Source organism: Schizosaccharomyces osmophilus, chromosome 2 (assembly GCF_027921745.1).
Source record: "Schizosaccharomyces osmophilus chromosome 2, complete sequence".
NCBI lineage: Eukaryota > Fungi > Ascomycota > Schizosaccharomycetes > Schizosaccharomycetales > Schizosaccharomycetaceae > Schizosaccharomyces > Schizosaccharomyces osmophilus.
Genome location: NC_079239.1, coordinates 377740 through 394018, shown reverse-complemented (window position 1 = coordinate 394018; position 16279 = coordinate 377740). Strand labels below are relative to the sequence as shown.

The following is a 16279-nucleotide window of genomic DNA, read 5'->3' as shown; positions in this document are numbered from 1 at the left end:
AAAAAATAGGGCTTCTTCATGATCATGTTTTGTTATGTTTACGATTGCTGTAAAGCTTTGAACACTTATATAAATAAATCAATAAAAAAAAAAATATTTTTTAAAGTTCGAAACAGCTATGTAAATAAGAAAGCGTCATATAAGCTAACTGTTTATTTGTTTACATTTCGCAAATGTTTGTTTGTTGACAGAAACCTATTTGTTTAGCTTATATAATAGTTATTGTCCTCACAAAAGTATCCTTTTTCCTATATTGTTTTAAGCTTTTTTGTACCCAAGCATTTTATGCTCACAGCATTTTTATTTTTGTTGATTAATAGCTCAAGGTCTATTACTTCATCAAAAGCATTCTTATTCAACTCTATATTTCATCGACAGTTTAGGAAACCTATTATTTTGTTTCCACTGTCTATATACTTAACCCCAAGTTTTGATACTTGCATTGCATTGTTATTGTTTACACATTCCTTTATCTCAAAATCACAATCCCTAAACCGGAGAAAACCAATTCAATTCCTTACATTGGTTTAAGAAGACTACCTATTTCACTCCTTTTTATTCGTTTTTTTCACATCTACCTTGTTTGTTTACCCTGATTATATCATATTGGTCTTACTTCTATCGTCTCCATTATGGGATTCTCCAACTTTTTTAGGGCAATATATTCTTTTTTTGTGAGACTATTTTTGTGCTTTCCATCCGAAAAAGACACTACTGCTGATCGCATGGAAAAAGGAGAGTTGCGCAAAAAAAGGACAGTCGAAGTCCTACCAGAAATTTCCTCTGAGAATGCAATAATTAATGACCTTGAGAAATTCAAAAGACCGCCAACTCCCTTTAATACACGTTACCCAAATGCCGACTCAAAACTTTCCACTGTTTGGGATTCAGGTTCCTCTTCGTCCCCATCAGACAATGATTTTTCAAGGTTTAGAATCAAACCAAATCAAAAACTTCCTCGTCCTGCCCATTCTTTGCTACAAAAGCCAAAACGCGCTTATTGTTCAAACGATCCCCACAAGAAAGATATTAATGAAAATAAGCTTACGTGTAAACCTGCTTCCAGAAAGCTTACATATCCAAGCTCAAACCTGAATCGTAACCGTGAGTGTCCTTCTATGAAAGACTCTTCAAAATATGAAACCGAACTGGATGATATCGATAAGTTATTTCCTATGTCAGCTGGTTACAATTCAAGTTACTCCTATGCAGATGAAAATGAACGATCCTTTCTTATTACAAACTTCCAAACAGAAAGAAAAATACCAAACGAAAACTCCCCAAGCCCTCTCACAGATGATCTGAGTCCACTGTCATCAAATGAGTCTCTGCTATCAGCATGTTCTGAAGAGCCTTTGACCAAAGAAGTAGACACCGAACATAGAAAAGCTTTTTCTGAGAAGACAAAGATATGCACTTTCTTGGATGATGTCGATCCTTCTAGTGTTGTCGACAACCTTAGTGACTATTCGGATTGCTTCGATGAATTTGGCATTCCCTTACAAACCATGCCTGAAGATGTAGTATCACGTAACAACTACTCGAAATTAAAGTCTTCCTCAAGCTTTTCCCCTTTTCTGGGACACCACCAATCTCGCAGATTTAAGCCGAATGAATATCGAGTCAACAAAGAGCACCTTCAAAATATCGAAAAAAATTGTACAGAAGTTGACCCAAAAGATTTTTTTGTTGCATTACAGTTTCATAATGCAAAAGCCATTATTGCTCTTTATATAGAATGGCGTCTAAGGTACTACGAAACAATGATGGAGAAAGGAAAAAAATCTTTAGAGAAGCTAGAATCCATGAGGAGCATGCCTCATAACGTCTTATGGTTGGGAAACTTTGGAGACCCTGAAGTTGAGAAAAAGTTGAATCAATATGATCGAAGGTGTATCTCGAATTCTTTTATGTTCAGCATTATCCACGGAAACGACCGCCGTGTAAAGTCTGATTCCACAAAACAAGTCAATATTCCCGATCTGTTTAGAGAGTCTTTCCAGAGTATGACAGCTGCCGCTTCAATTTCGAAAGCAGAGGTAAAATCCAATCGAGATTTAAGGAATCAGTATCTAATTAAGAAGTATATTCCGAAGGGAGATTATGACTTTCTATACGCAGCTCTCTACTACGCTGCTTATAAGCAAGAGTCTGGCTTGAAGACAGTATCCATTTTGGATATTCTACCTCAAGATGAATTGGACGATTGGTGGTATGTTAATTTAAAAATAACATCGTTTGTTACGCCGAAAATATGTTTTAAGTACTTGGATGAAGTAGCCAAGTCTTCCCGGTACAAACTTACACATGCCGAAAAGAAGCCTTCCAAAGTTATTAAACAGCCAGTTTTTTATAACATCCTAGCAAATAAGCCGACAAAGGAGTTGTTTGAATCTCATGAGCTAATTACTATCGCGGAACTAATTTCCCTTGATGAACCTGGCTTGCTGAATGGAGAAGACGGAATGCAATTTTACTTACACCAGTTTCAAAACCTGTGTAACGAAAAGAGAAAAGACTTTCGGTTTTCTCCTGATGAAGTATTTGAAGATGCCTTTCGTCAGAGACATATGGAAGGAGATCACTCTGCTCCATTACCTAGACGTGGTGAACGCTTAGAAAAGCGTAATGTCTACTACAGCAAATACGCAAATCATAAAATATTTATGTCCAAAACTTTAAAGAGACATGGGTCTATATACGAAGTCGTTTCCGATGGACTAGGAAGAGTATTTTATGGTGCCGTTCTAGATTATGCTAATACTCGCAACAATATATTAGTTCATTTGGGACTCAATCCTATTGCATTACCGTCCGAGGAGGAAATTGAAGAGCATGAGAATTCTTTAGAGCATTATCACAATGGGCTCTCATTGAATCATTCTGCAGAATATATTTACGAAATGTGTGGGACGCATTCACGCGCTACTGAGCACCAGACAGAGGTATTAAAAAAGTCTGTCTTTTATTCAGCGGACGAATGGAAAGAACAGAATTTACTAAAGCGAATGGTTTCTTTTCGCATACTAGAACCAACTACAAATGTAACAAAGTTTGAGTACGAGTTATTGCGAACGTTTTACCCAGACCGGTTGTTTTTAAACCATAGCAAATCGGGGAAAACATTGACACCTGCGCAGTACCATATGCTGGATCAGTGGAGAAGAGACTTGTATTTATCAAGCCTACCTATGGTTGATGAAAAAAGTCGTTTATTTCCTTACTGGCTGAAATTATCTTGTAGTGAACTGTTTTATGCGAACGAGCACGCGGCCATGAATAGCCAGAAACCTGATGATATTGACTTTGATAAATACGAACCTTTACCAGAAAATTCTTTTATGGTAGCAGCAGAAATGCGGGTGCTTCGAAATATGCGACACAGAGATGTAGAAAGAATTCCGTTTTTGGATAAGTCTGAAGTTCAAGCTTTGTACCAATTGCTACGAAAAATCAAGAAATATTATACTGTTGATGACATGTTGTGTTCAATGAGGATGGATGACTTTACCACTTTGCTTCAAAGGTATGAGAGCCTTTCTTGTTACAGATTTTTGCGTCCGGACTATGAAAGATTACTGTACCATGGTCATTACATTTACAACTTTTTTATGAATAACGTGGTCAACATGCCTCCCAAAATAGTATAAAACTATTTGCTCTTCCTTCTTCCCACCAAAATTTTACCAGCCATTGTTTTGCATACTGCAGCGGCCTTTTTTTTTCATGAATGAACGCAGACTAAAATTTTGTTTCTTTGGTTACCTTTAATCATTCCTTTCCTTTATTTATTGTTTTTTGTCTAATGATGATGACCTAGCTGGATTAGAATCGTAGGAGACTATTCTCCTCTAATATTATTTAATATTTGTGATACTTGAGTCATTTAAGTGAAGTGTTGTAAAGATAGATTGTTGTTGGTAATAATTCTTTTGATTTGAGTATTTCATACAGCCATGAGATTTCCATCCATCTGTTAAAACATCAGAAATAGTTTAACAATTGTTTACTACCGTAGCCCTTTCATTCTCGCTATCTTTTAAGATGCCACTAATACCTTGATTGTTATATATTATAATACATAACGCAAGAGTTCTGTAAAGGGGACTAGCTCTTTGGCATCTTCAATAAGCACTGGAACTACATTCATAACAAAACTTATATTCAGTCAAAATGGCTAGCGAATTATGGTAAGCAATTGTTTGATACTTTCTCTAACATTAGTCCTATATACTCTTCTTTTTTTGGCTTTGCAGGTATGGTTTCTTGGAATTACACTCATTGCTAGGTGTTTGTGCGTCAATGGTTTTTTCTTGCCTAGGAGCAGGCTACGGCACGGCTTTAGCCGGTAGAGGAATTGCAGCTGTAGGAGCGTTTCGACCTGAAATTGTTATGAAGGTGAGCACTATTGTAGTCGAACGATGATGAGTATGCTAACCTTTTGAATGTTTCTAGTCTTTAATTCCCGTTGTAATGAGTGGTATTATCGGTGTATGTTCACCCATTTCCTTTGTTATTGTTCTAGTCTAATTTCGCCTTGGTAGGTATATGGTTTAGTAATGTCTGTCTTGATTGCTGGTGATATGTCCCCCGACAGCGACTATTCTCTCTTTAGGTTAGTATAAAAGGATAAGCATGTGCAACCAAACCTTCAATTGTAACCTATGAGGTACTATGGTGCTGCAATCCAAGTTTAGGTGGTTTACACAAGCTGCTGCTTCATACCCGATATCTAACACTATTTTAGTGGATTTATTCACCTCTCAGCCGGGTTGTCCGTCGGTCTTACTGGAGTTGCTGCCGGCTATGCCATTGGTATTGTTGGTGACAAAGGTGTGCAGAGTTTTATGAGACAGGACCGAATCTTCGTAAGCATGGTTTTAATTTTAATTTTCGCAGAGGTTTTGGGGCTGTACGGCCTTATTGTTGGCTTAATCCTACAGACGAAGGTTTCCAACGTCTGCTAATAAAGATTCTAATTTTACTCCATTGATTTTGTCAAAAAAACTTTATGTTTATTTGGTGCTTGAGTCATCCGTTTCCTGACTTACCTGCAAATTATGTATAGCTTATTAATTTATAATGTTTATTGGAAAACTCTAGCTGGCCTTCAATTATGGTTTCAATACTCATTGATTTCCAAAGGATACGAGAATAACAAATTCATCTAATTATTAAGACTGACCATGTAACCGCATCATAAACGTACAAGATTCTATAACGCTAATTTACTTGAATGGAGTATTTATTACTTAGCACACCAATCTTGTACAATAGAAAGTAAAAAGTTAGCAACGAAAGATTGTAAAAGGTGAAGAAATAAAACGGAGATTTTATTTTCCACGTTGTGTGGAAACAGCGGAGACTGGTATAGATAATCTTTCTTCCAAAGTCTCAAATGTAGTGGGCGTAAGCTTCAGGATCGTGTGTAAGGGAACGTTCAAAAAAGGTAATTCTTCCAAAGAGAAATTGTGATAATAACCATAAATGCAACGAAGGATAGCTTGATGACAAATGATGAAAACGTCTCCTTGTCGCTCTAATTCCATAATGATCGGTTCCAGCCTTCGAACGACATCCATATAAGACTCTCCACCACGATAGCGGTAGTGAAACTTGTCGTAACTTCGCTTTTGAGCTTCATGAGGGTACTTCTCTTCAATATAGTCGTAGGTAAAGCCATCAAAAATACCAGCATCTAGCTCATCCAAAGCCTTCCATTCCAGCTTTTGGTAGTCCAGATGGCTGGCGGTTTGAATTGTGCGCTTCATGGAAGACGTCCATACAGTTAAACCCTTTGACCCAACAACAAACTTGGAAACGTACTCGGGAAGTAAAGAAGCGTACTTCTCACCCTGGGAGCTTAGCCCCGAATTACCGCCTATTCGACCTTGAACGTTGAATTCACTCTCGCCATGTCTACTCAACCAAATGCTTCGACGTTTGGTACGAAGATTAGATAAATAATAAACAATCCTTGACTGCCAGTAATTCTCAATGTTGTGAATTATAACTTCATTGCCAAAGTCAATGATTCTGACAAATGTACAATCTTCTGCTTCCGTAAGAGGAGCGTAATCCTGTCGGTAAGATTTGATTACTTCCCGTAGCTTTTTCTTTGCAGATTCGAGAGGTATATGTTTGTAGGAAGGGGAATTCGTGCAAATATCGGTGATATTCTCCTCTATAAACTTGTGGTCTGTACATACTATTTCAACAAACATAACCAAAATCTTCCGCTTTTCAGCAGCATTGACAATGTTTTGGCGAAGCTCCTTATGGCATTCATTAAAGTCCAGAATCGTCACATGTCCATCCTCCTTGTAAAATGTTTCCAAATCATTAAAAATTAAATCCACTTGATTTAGCGTATGTCTTGGAGGGACTAAGTCCGAGCTCTCGTACTCAGTTTCTAAATACTTTTCCGAACTGTAAACCTCCGTCTTCACAGACATCCAACTGAAATAGCGTGAAAGTTTACCAGCAGAAAACGTTTTTCCTGAAGCCGGTAAGCCAAGGAAGCAAACACATAATCCTATATAGCCTTCAATATGTTCCATGATTATACAAAATAACTCTAAACTCAACCACGTAACTTAATATTCGCAATAAACGTTCTTTATGTTTCCTACTCTCAACAAAAGAATTTAGGATCAAATTCCCTTCATGAAATTCTTTAGTAAAAAGGTCTACAAAGTCGAAACCATAGAGGTCATGGAATCTGTACAATATGTATGTCCGCTCAGCCTCTCGGTACCGGTATACTTTTGATCCAGAATACAAGCAATCCTGTTTCTATATTTTCCTAAGGCGAAAATAAGAAAAAAAAACACCGAATTTAACCTAATGTTTTCGGTTTTCCCAAATAGCTTGATATATGCAAAAGCTATGTACAACGGTACAGACACGTAAACAAATTCATCGAATACTGTGTTAGCTTCACATGACACAAACTTAAAATTACACAACGCAATGAAAGTTAAAAAGGTAACTTGATACCTACAAGTAAGTAAGTAAACTACTATGTTTTCTAGGAAATAAGAATGAAATAAAGTAGTTATTCTTTCGAAAATCGTGTCTGTAATAGTCGAGGTATAGAATTCAGCAATCATGCGCATTATAGATTTTTTTTTTTTTTTTTTTTTTTTTGGTTTACTGGATGCAATAGGAATAATAAGATACTATCCCAATGCTATTTGGAAACTGTATATAATTTGTTATACTTGAAACGAAACTTTTGTTACAATTTTATATTCAACTTTTTATGCGATTTCATAAACCAGTAGATAACTTGGTTACGCTAAATTAAGATCATAGAAGAAACGAAAGCGTAAACAAATAGTTTTTCATTCATTAGTTGTATTCATTTGAACATCCGTCAATGCATTCCGAAATATAAAAGGGGGAAGATGTGATGCTTCATTTATGCTTAATATTGTGTGAAAATAGGAGGGCTTCGTAGGTTTACGAGATCTCTAAAATACGCACTTCGAGTTTTTTTTCTCAGAATTTTAGAATGCCTAAACAAGTCGTAAACAATTGACCATCATCAACCTAAACCTTTTTCTTGAAAGAACCAAACCGAAGAAAACGAAAAACTTTTGTAAACCAAGATCTCACCAAGTGACGAATCGAAAACCATCCCGTACTAGCGTATTTTGGAGGTAATAACCGTGGCCAATTTATGTAGCTTTTTCTATGAAGTATTACATAGAGTAAAGAAAGAAAACCTGACGTGCCCAAGGACAACTCAAATAGCAAAGAACCAGTACCCATGAATCCTTGCAAAAGCAACCACAGGATAGATACGGCGGAAAAAGCAGGTGGAATACAATGGGCCCACGATATTCGATGAAACATCAGAGAGGAAGAAACTGAAGAAATCGGTCGAAAGGCACCCAGACCCAGATCAAAGCTATCTTGAAGAGCACCATCGCAGAAGTTGTTGTACATATATCGCTTTAAACAATTAATGAAGTCTTCATACATACCTTTCATCGTTCTTTTCCCAGTACGAGTTACATCTCCTTTTAATGCCGGGGTGCACGTGTACAAATGGCTAACGTAGTCTCCTGTGTTGGCCCATACATTTCGAAACCCTTGAACAAATTCCCGAAAATCTTCAATCGTCTCAGAATTGCTTAAGATTCCTACTTTTTGTAATTGCAGATTCAGGATTAAAAGCGCTGTTTCTGCTTGCACGACGTTTGTACGGTCCAAGCAATCCATGCAATTTGTGCGTATCAGGTTTTGCTGCTCGGAAACAACACGAGAACCATACTCGGAGTAAAAGCTTCCTTTTAACAGAACGTCTTGCAACTTAGCAAATAAATGAGGAATGTTGCAACTTCCCTGAGAATGATAATCGAACTCACAATATTTTACTGGCTTGGGAGATTCGGTGCAAATCTTTTTAAAATTCTTCTGTAGTACCCCTTCACGACCTTTATGATCTAACAAACTGACTACAACGATCTCATTTTGGTAATCGGAAGCTAAATCTTCGAAATGCCGTTCAAAAGCTGCCTCACTATATGTAGTAGGTTGTACCACCAGCCGAGGTAAGTATCTTAAGTCATTAATTTCGGCCCAAAACATTGGTATGCTTCCTCTAATTTGAGTATACGAAAGAAGGATTCGTTCTTCGGGCATCAGAGTAGAATCAATCAACAAAACCTGTTCTGTCTCATTAAAGTTTGCAACTTTTCCATTTTCGTCAACTCCTCTAGAAAAGTATCTTGTTCCAGAATGATCTGTTGCGTGCCGAGTAATGATATGCAGCTGAACATGATGTGTTTTGACAAACAAATTGGTAGAAGATATGTTTCCCTGAATCATGGGCTGGACGTACCCCAAATACTGGGGATTGTTCATTGCCAAAGACAGCAACTCTTCGTTCGTGTACTTATTCCAAAAAAAGCGAAAGTTTGATGTAAACCTTTTATGAGAACCTAAAGAAACGTTATGAGAACGCTGTAAAGAGTTGGTCAAATCCATTGAAGGACTAAACAGGATCTGTCCATGGTAAAGATGTCGCTTTAGAAGATATAAATAGTACCGCTCTTCTTCATCTTGTACCATTTGTGGCTCTAAAGGAGTTGAGATTGTCTTCGCAATTGGAAGGATAGCAAAACTTTTTGCACGGAAGATGTTGTTCCCCAAGAATGTAGTATTATGTTCACATTTGGTAATTAATATTATGTATTTAAACAACTTAAGACGAATGATCCCATACAGCTGAACGTTGCTGAACTGAGGTGGTATTTCAAGCAATTCCTCAATTTGATTTAAATCAAGGGAGCCATTTGATCTGTCAATGCGAAGACACCGGGTTTTTTTTAAAGAACTAACATATATTGCCTCTGGAAGAAATCGTACATCCTGATTCATGTTTCTCTAGCTCATCCAGCTCAAATGAGAAACTCCTATATTAATACTTACTAGTTTTGTTTCCTTAAAACAAATTATGAATAATCAATACTTTTATAGAGAGAACTCATCAAACGATTTTCTGAAGAGATGAAGAGACAAATGTTCAGGCGGGTCACAATGTAACTTGAATATTAACAAAGTAAACAAGTGCTATTAAGCAAAATTACTCATGCAGACAAAGTACTACCATAAAAAAAATTCCTGATTCATTAGTTTGTATGTCAATTGTTGAAATTGGTCGGGAATGGATGGCGTTCAAGGTACCATTTATTGATGAAAAGCCGCTATCAGCTTGATTGCTTTTTGTCTACAAGTTTGCAATTGAAGGAACAGGATTATGAAGTTCAAGAACGACTATCCACAAAGGTTAGGAATATGAGTTATACTTTTGAATATTATTTTGTAATATGTAATTTTATTCACAGAAAGCAGCATAGCATCTGTTTCACTATGCTGGATAATTAATTTCAATAGCTGCCCACACTTCCAACATTAGAAATATTATTACTATTCGCCATTATTAAAATAAAAACAAAAAAGATTCTTGAATCGTCGATACCAACTAATAAATAAAGAAAGAAACACAAAGTTACTGGAAAATTAACGTAAAACGTAATCAAAACATAGAATCCGATGAAATAGATAGACGATTATAAAGGATGTAATGATCAAACAAAAAGATTTAATCTTAATCAAAACAGAGAGTTGGTGTTATAAACGTAAAGCACCAAATGCTCTTCAAATGCCATCAGAAGCTTCAAATTCAGTTTACGCTGCGAGGGCATGAGGGTGCTGAGAAGCAGCAAAAGAACCTGGTTCTTGGCCAGTCTGAGAATCAACATCAAGATCATCTTCTTCGCCAACCTCAAAATTGTCAACGTATTGAGTGTCTTGAAGGACATTAGGCTGGAATTCTTCAGTCGGCGCACGGTCATAGGCTCTTCCGGTGTAATTGTGAGTTGTTCCAGTAGTATGGCCATGATCAGCGGCTTGGATGTGACTATACCTTTTCTGCTCTGGACCATCGTATCGAATAGTGTTTCTTTGGTATTCTGGCTGGTAATGGCTCTGGATTGGAAGTCCATCAATGTCGGTCAAAGGTTCAGGAGTAACGAAAGGAGATTGCCAGTTCGAAATCTCCCTCTCGGCTTCTAACACATAATCTTTGGTGATTTCGTATCCATCATAGATGGGTCGAGGCTCACCAGGAGTAATTGGAGTGTCATCAAGAAGATCCAAAATCTTCTTAGCGTAACTGCAAAGAACAGAAATCTTTTCAGAATGCTCGAGAAGAGTACCGACATTAATAGTCATAGCAAGCTTGAAATTTTCACGAGTAATGTTGGTAAGCTGAGCTTCGGCAACCAAGCAAGCAGCCTCTTCACGAACCAATTCTTGCTCCAAAGAAATAAGTTTTGGAGAGTCAGAGTCACGTTGTCTTAGATCATAGATGGAATTCAAAATCTTTTCTTTCCTTTCACGTGCAGGTTGAACATTAGCTTCAATGTTACGAATACTCTTCAAAGAAATACGATATTGATCATGCTTATCGATCATTTGGTCTTCTTGTTCACCAATTTGGTAAAGAAGGACACCAATCTTATCACTGATGTCGCTAATATCATCATCACAATCCTCACCCCAGTAGGACAACTGGTTCGCGCATGCTTTGCGCTCATCGGCAAGAACTTCATAAGTTCTAAGTAGGCCTTTCTCCATTTTAACAAGAACAGCTAGGCGCTTGGCCATTTCAGGGGTGAACATACCAATATGATTGCTGCGTACTTGAGTACCCACACGAGGAACCTTATAACTTCTTCTTGTGGTGGAACGAGGAACCTGTCGTTGGTGAGACGCAGGTGTACCCCGAAGAGTATGAATCGTGTGAGAACGAGAGGCGGAGTTCATCTTGATAATGATTGATCACTAAACCGCTAATTGATTCAAATGTAATGCACACTGGAAATCCGAAGTTAATATAAGTATCTTTTGAAAGCTATAAGAGTTACTTACATAATTAGTAAATTCAAATCAGTTGGTTAATAGCACTATCTTTGTGTCAACAACCGCGAGTTCTTCTTATAAGGAACTAAATCAGACGATGACCGGTTAGAATTTTAGGAGATCCTTGGGGATATTTTAATTACTTAAAGGCTTCATAGACGTCATCATTTAAACACTGTATTCATTTCGAAAATGTGCTGTCATCCTTCGATGAGTCACTTCGTGCCTTGATCAGTAGCATTAAGAGGACTAATACTTCGTCTGAAGTCATTATCTTTCAGCTAGTTACAAATCCCTTCTTTCATAATTATATAAAAATGACAATCTGTGATTTTTTTCTCTTAAGAAGATATTACAAAATGATGAAATCACAACTGTGTAAAGAATGACCAGAGTATTTCAAGTGCTTTGTCCGAGGTTCAAAAAATAATATAAGTCACTGTTACTATAATAAGCGATTTTAGCACATTATTACGGGGAAAAGACCAGCAGTGTACAAGTGCATATGAAGGCATTCAGTCATCATAAGTCTGTCTCCATTAAGCTACGTTTCCTGCGTTGCGAGCTGTTTATTGGTAAGCTCCGACAATCCATTAACCCATTCTCTGTAACATAGAATAAAAGTTCAGAATCAATAGAGGTGCCTGGCAATTGTTTTGCCATGTAAGCATAACGTAGTGACTGATGACTGATATTCGATTCAAAATTGCCATCGAACTTGTCATTTTCCATAGGATGCCGACAATACAGAACTAAGCGAGAAGACACCTTATCAAGCCAATTAGTGCTTAAAAATGGGATAAGTTTTGCACCCATACCGGACACCACTTTCGAGGTCATTTGGGTAGTGACAAGTATAGCTATTTGGTATGCGGCCGAAATTCTACTTAGCATAGAATTGATATCTCCAACAACACGTTTTCGTTTGTTGAGATTTGTTTGGGAACTGGGGAAGGGATCAATCAGTTCTTTGGAAGCAACTTCTTTTTCAAGGCCGGAATCCATATTCTCCTTGCCCAAAGATTCCATTGAGGTCTTCCGTGAGCTGGTACTTCGACGCTGCCTCAAATATGCATAGTCATCTGGGCACGTAGGAAAGGCCAATTGAATAGGCATAGACAAGTTGTCGATAATGATTAAACCGATATCATCTTGTTTCAAATCATCATCGAAAGTTTTCAAATATACCAACAAGTTTGCCAAAGAAGGAGCATAATAAACATCTAAGAGTTGCAAGTACTCGTCCAACGTACTAAAATTGTCTTCCTCCTGAGACGATGGGACTTGACTTTGCAACATATATCGCAAACGGGACAATGGGATAGGATGACACGTCTCTATCCAAAGGACTTTGGTTCCTGAAAGCAGTGCATTTGCGGTGAGAACTAAAGAAAGGCTCGTTTTACCCATGCCAGGAGCACCGCATATTTCAGACACAAATCCTCGCTTCAACCCAGTGCCACCGAAAGCTTCGTTTAATAGCTTTGAATTAAAGCTAAAACCAGGAGCGGAAAACGCTTCGTACGCGCGAATTGCAGGTTGCGTACTTAGACGGTCTGATCTTACATTAGTAGTTGATTATTAGAGTGAATTTAACTGAATAGAAAGTTATTCATTTTTTTTCTTGTTATTTCACGTACGTTGACTAGATATCATTCATAGGAAAACACAAAGTAAACGATGAAGGGCACTTGGTAGTATAAAGAGACTCCGCGCGAAATATCACTACAATAAGGACTTTATGCACACTACTTAGGATTTATAAATAAATCATAAAGCAGTATTTTCAAAGCTGTATACACGTAAACTATTGCTGAAGAGAACTTATAGGGCGTGCTCTTAAAATCAGCCAGCAATCCCAATTCAGCACCACGCTAAAAGGTGAACTTGCTTTGTTTTTCATCAAAACAAAAGAATACGCTTCAAAAGTTTTAACATTTTTCATTATTTTACGTCTATTTCCTGAGGGTTTTCGTACTTGGATTTTCTTACAAAAATGCATGTAGCTCTATCATAGTTCCATGGTTTAAAATACAATAAAATTGTAAGTATCAAAATTTTAATCAAATTCAATTTTTATTCATTTTTGTTTATTGTTTAACTGTACTGAAGTACTTCTACAATGCACGGTGTGGTAAATTTCTACCAAGACCAATCCAATATCCTTCAACCCAGAATTAAATACCATTTTTATTACGTTTGGTATGATTCTTGAAGACTAAAGGTTAATACAAGTACTGCTTATAAAGGGAAAAATGAACAATGATTTTTCACATAAAACTACGACCGCATTCTTTGAGGCAATAAAAAATGAAGAGCATAATCGTCGTCGACGCGTGCCGAACGAACGAAGACGTCGCATCGGAGTAGCCTGTTTAAATTGTAAAACGAAAAAAGTTCGCTGTGAAGGCGGCAATCCTTGCAAAGCATGCGCTTTAAACGACTTACAATGCGTATATCCAATGCGAGAAGAACGAGGTGCTGAAATGAAACGAGAATATTTTACGAATCTCTCAAAGAGGTATCAGTGTCTTGAATACATGATGGAACGACTTTGTGGTGCAAAGATCTCTCAGTATTCGACTGATTCTTTGGTGAATTTATCCACTTCTCTTAGCAAACGACCGGATCCGATTCTTCCAAATGAAATATTTTCAAATGTTACTGCAACCTCTCCTTTCTCGACTAATTATGATTTCTTACATCCCGCTGCTGCCATTCCTGATACCAATAAACAACAAAACAACACAGAACCTGTGCTAATTCCAGAAACTCGTCAATGGAATGATAACACCGAGCACCATTATCAGGAAGAATATGACAGCACTGCTTCAAATGGTGACTCTAACGACCAAAATGTGGACGAGATTATGAGACTCATTGGAAAGATCAAAGTTGAAAACGGAGAATCTCGTTATATTGGTGCCTCGGCAGGTGAAGCTTTCGTTGATTCGGTTCAAAGCGAAATCCTTGCCGATCCCTCCTTTTCTGACTTGAGTACTTATTCATATTCCCATCCTGTCTATTCCCCTAATGAACATGATGTGAACGCAGTTAATCAAGGCCTAAGCCTTTTGCCTCCCTCCGAAGTTGCCGACTTCTTAATTAAAGCATTTTATAGACATGTTCAGGCAAATTTCTTTTTCTATCATGAGACACTTTTACGCTACCGACTGAATATTATTATAAATTATCAAAATAATCCTTCAGTTGACCCTGGATTTCTTAGTTTAGTTATGATGATTTTTGCATTGGGAAGTCAATTTGCTCACCTTGAAGTCCAATCTGCAAGCACCTTACTTGACAATCCTGGAAAGCAGTTTTTTGATACCGCTCGCCTTTTACTCCCTCAAGTTATACAGCAATGTAAACCTAGTCTTGTTCAAGTTTCTTTATTAATAGGCTTATATCTTCAATCAACACTATCCCAAAAAAGCTCCTATACTTATTTCGGTCTTGCCCTTACAGCAGCCGTCGCCAATGGTCTACATCGAAGTTGCGAAAATCCAGACATTGATCCTAAAACAAAAGAACTCCGCAACCGTTTATGGTGGTCAGTTTATACAATGGATCGTCTGATTAGCATTGCCACTGGACGTCCTCTTTCAATTGCGGACGGCGAATGCGATGCTGCTTTACCAACTGTAGTCCCAGAGCTTGAAATTGAAGGTTCAGCTTCTAATGTTCATAACATTATATCCATGTCAAAAATTGCTCAGATTATGGGAAAGACCATGGAAGAGCTGTATGGGACTGTGAATTACAAGAAAAATCCGATTACTATTATTGAATCTTTGCGAGCTGATCTGAACGAGTGGAAACAATCCTTGCCTCCTTTTCAAATCCTCGAAAACTTAGATCCAAACCATCCTTTATTCCGTGCTAACGTTCATCTTCACATGACATATGACCAAGCTATAATAATCATGTCTCGCCCTGTCTTGCTGCATAAAATGAAGAATGCCAAAAACTCACCCAGAGTAAATCGTATCAATGAGGATTGCATTCTTGCAGCTAGGCATTTAATATCTCTTGTACATTTACTCCAACAGCACTCTCAGCTATCTTGCTATTCCTTTTTTGATTATAATTATACATTTTCGAGTGCTCTCGTTGTTCTATTACATTGTGTAACGGAGCCTTGCCAGGAAGACGACATTGCTATGGAATACGCATACGCAGCTCTTGATTACATGGCAGAGGGCAATGAACCAGCAAAGAATTGTGCTAAAATCATACGTCTGTTCGATACACATTTGAAGGGTATACGTTCAGCTGGGAATAATTCTAGTCAATCAGGATTTATGGCTTGGCAACGCTGGATAGCCGAAGTCGCCTCTAAAAACGATAAATCTACTCCGACAAGTTTTGCTGGTAGTTATACACCGAGTGTATCAACCAAACAGTCTAGTGCATCTTTAACCCCTGGATCAACTCCCATGCATGCAGACATGAGTTGGTTTTCTCTTCCTGATGATAATTCTTTTTCGTTGGATGCTAATGACTTGGATGAATATATTAAAAAGGTTGGCGCTGCGTGGGATACAAACAAAACTACGCCTGATCTTGCCAATGATTCTTCTTTGTTGAGCTGGGCCAATGCCGACCAAGGAATGGATATCGAGGGTAGCTGGTTGGGAAATATGCATCCTTCGTGGTTAGATTATGTCTGTCCTTGATTCTCGTTCTTTTTAGTTTGGTAGTGATATGTTTTGATTAATGTTTGTATATTGTAATATCTATCTTCTTTCATTTTATGAGTGAATCACTGGTTTCCAGAGCATTTGAATCATCTTCTATACTTTTAGCCCTTTCTGATTGTAACGAGTAATAGGAACGATGC

General features: G+C 37.6%; 7 protein-coding genes across 7 annotated transcripts; 3 read left to right on the top strand and 4 right to left on the bottom strand.

The window, feature by feature from the left end:
- Nucleotides 1–725: 725 nt before the first annotated feature.
- On the top strand, nt 726–3650 carry spo3 (sporulation protein Spo3; the record flags this gene model as incomplete). Its single annotated transcript, XM_056181477.1, has 1 exon — nt 726–3650. One exon carries the CDS (start codon nt 726–728, stop codon nt 3648–3650), a length of 2925 nt encoding a protein of 974 aa, XP_056037633.1.
- A 523-nt stretch (nt 3651–4173) lies between these two features.
- vma11 (V-type ATPase V0 subunit c' (proteolipid subunit)) lies at nt 4174–4967 on the top strand (the record flags this gene model as incomplete). Its single annotated transcript, XM_056181476.1, has 6 exons — nt 4174–4190; nt 4225–4256; nt 4289–4398; nt 4456–4491; nt 4545–4615; nt 4748–4967. The coding sequence occupies 6 exons, from the start codon at nt 4174–4176 to the stop codon at nt 4965–4967; spliced, it is 486 nt and encodes a 161-aa protein (XP_056037630.1).
- Nucleotides 4968–5333: 366 nt separating this feature from the next.
- Nucleotides 5334–6560, bottom strand: SOMG_02684 (fructose-2; the record flags this gene model as incomplete). Its single annotated transcript, XM_056181475.1, has 1 exon — nt 5334–6560. One exon carries the CDS (start codon nt 6558–6560, stop codon nt 5334–5336), a length of 1227 nt encoding a protein of 408 aa, XP_056037631.1.
- Nucleotides 6561–7554: 994 nt separating this feature from the next.
- Nucleotides 7555–9390, bottom strand: sac12 (inositol polyphosphate phosphatase; the record flags this gene model as incomplete). Its single annotated transcript, XM_056181474.1, has 1 exon — nt 7555–9390. One exon carries the CDS (start codon nt 9388–9390, stop codon nt 7555–7557), a length of 1836 nt encoding a protein of 611 aa, XP_056037636.1.
- An 810-nt stretch (nt 9391–10200) lies between these two features.
- Nucleotides 10201–11340, bottom strand: pil2 (meiotic eisosome BAR domain protein Pil2; the record flags this gene model as incomplete). The annotated part of the gene is made up of 1 exon (XM_056181473.1): nt 10201–11340. The coding sequence occupies one exon, from the start codon at nt 11338–11340 to the stop codon at nt 10201–10203; it is 1140 nt and encodes a 379-aa protein (XP_056037637.1).
- A 618-nt stretch (nt 11341–11958) lies between these two features.
- Nucleotides 11959–13092, bottom strand: rad55 (DNA recombination mediator, RecA family ATPase Rad55/Rhp55; the record flags this gene model as incomplete). Its single annotated transcript, XM_056181472.1, has 2 exons — nt 11959–12992; nt 13077–13092. The coding sequence occupies 2 exons, from the start codon at nt 13090–13092 to the stop codon at nt 11959–11961; spliced, it is 1050 nt and encodes a 349-aa protein (XP_056037634.1).
- Nucleotides 13093–13691: 599 nt separating this feature from the next.
- On the top strand, nt 13692–16115 carry SOMG_02680 (DNA-binding transcription factor; the record flags this gene model as incomplete). Its single annotated transcript, XM_056181471.1, has 1 exon — nt 13692–16115. The coding sequence occupies one exon, from the start codon at nt 13692–13694 to the stop codon at nt 16113–16115; it is 2424 nt and encodes an 807-aa protein (XP_056037635.1).
- Between the last annotated feature and the right edge of the window lie 164 nt (nt 16116–16279).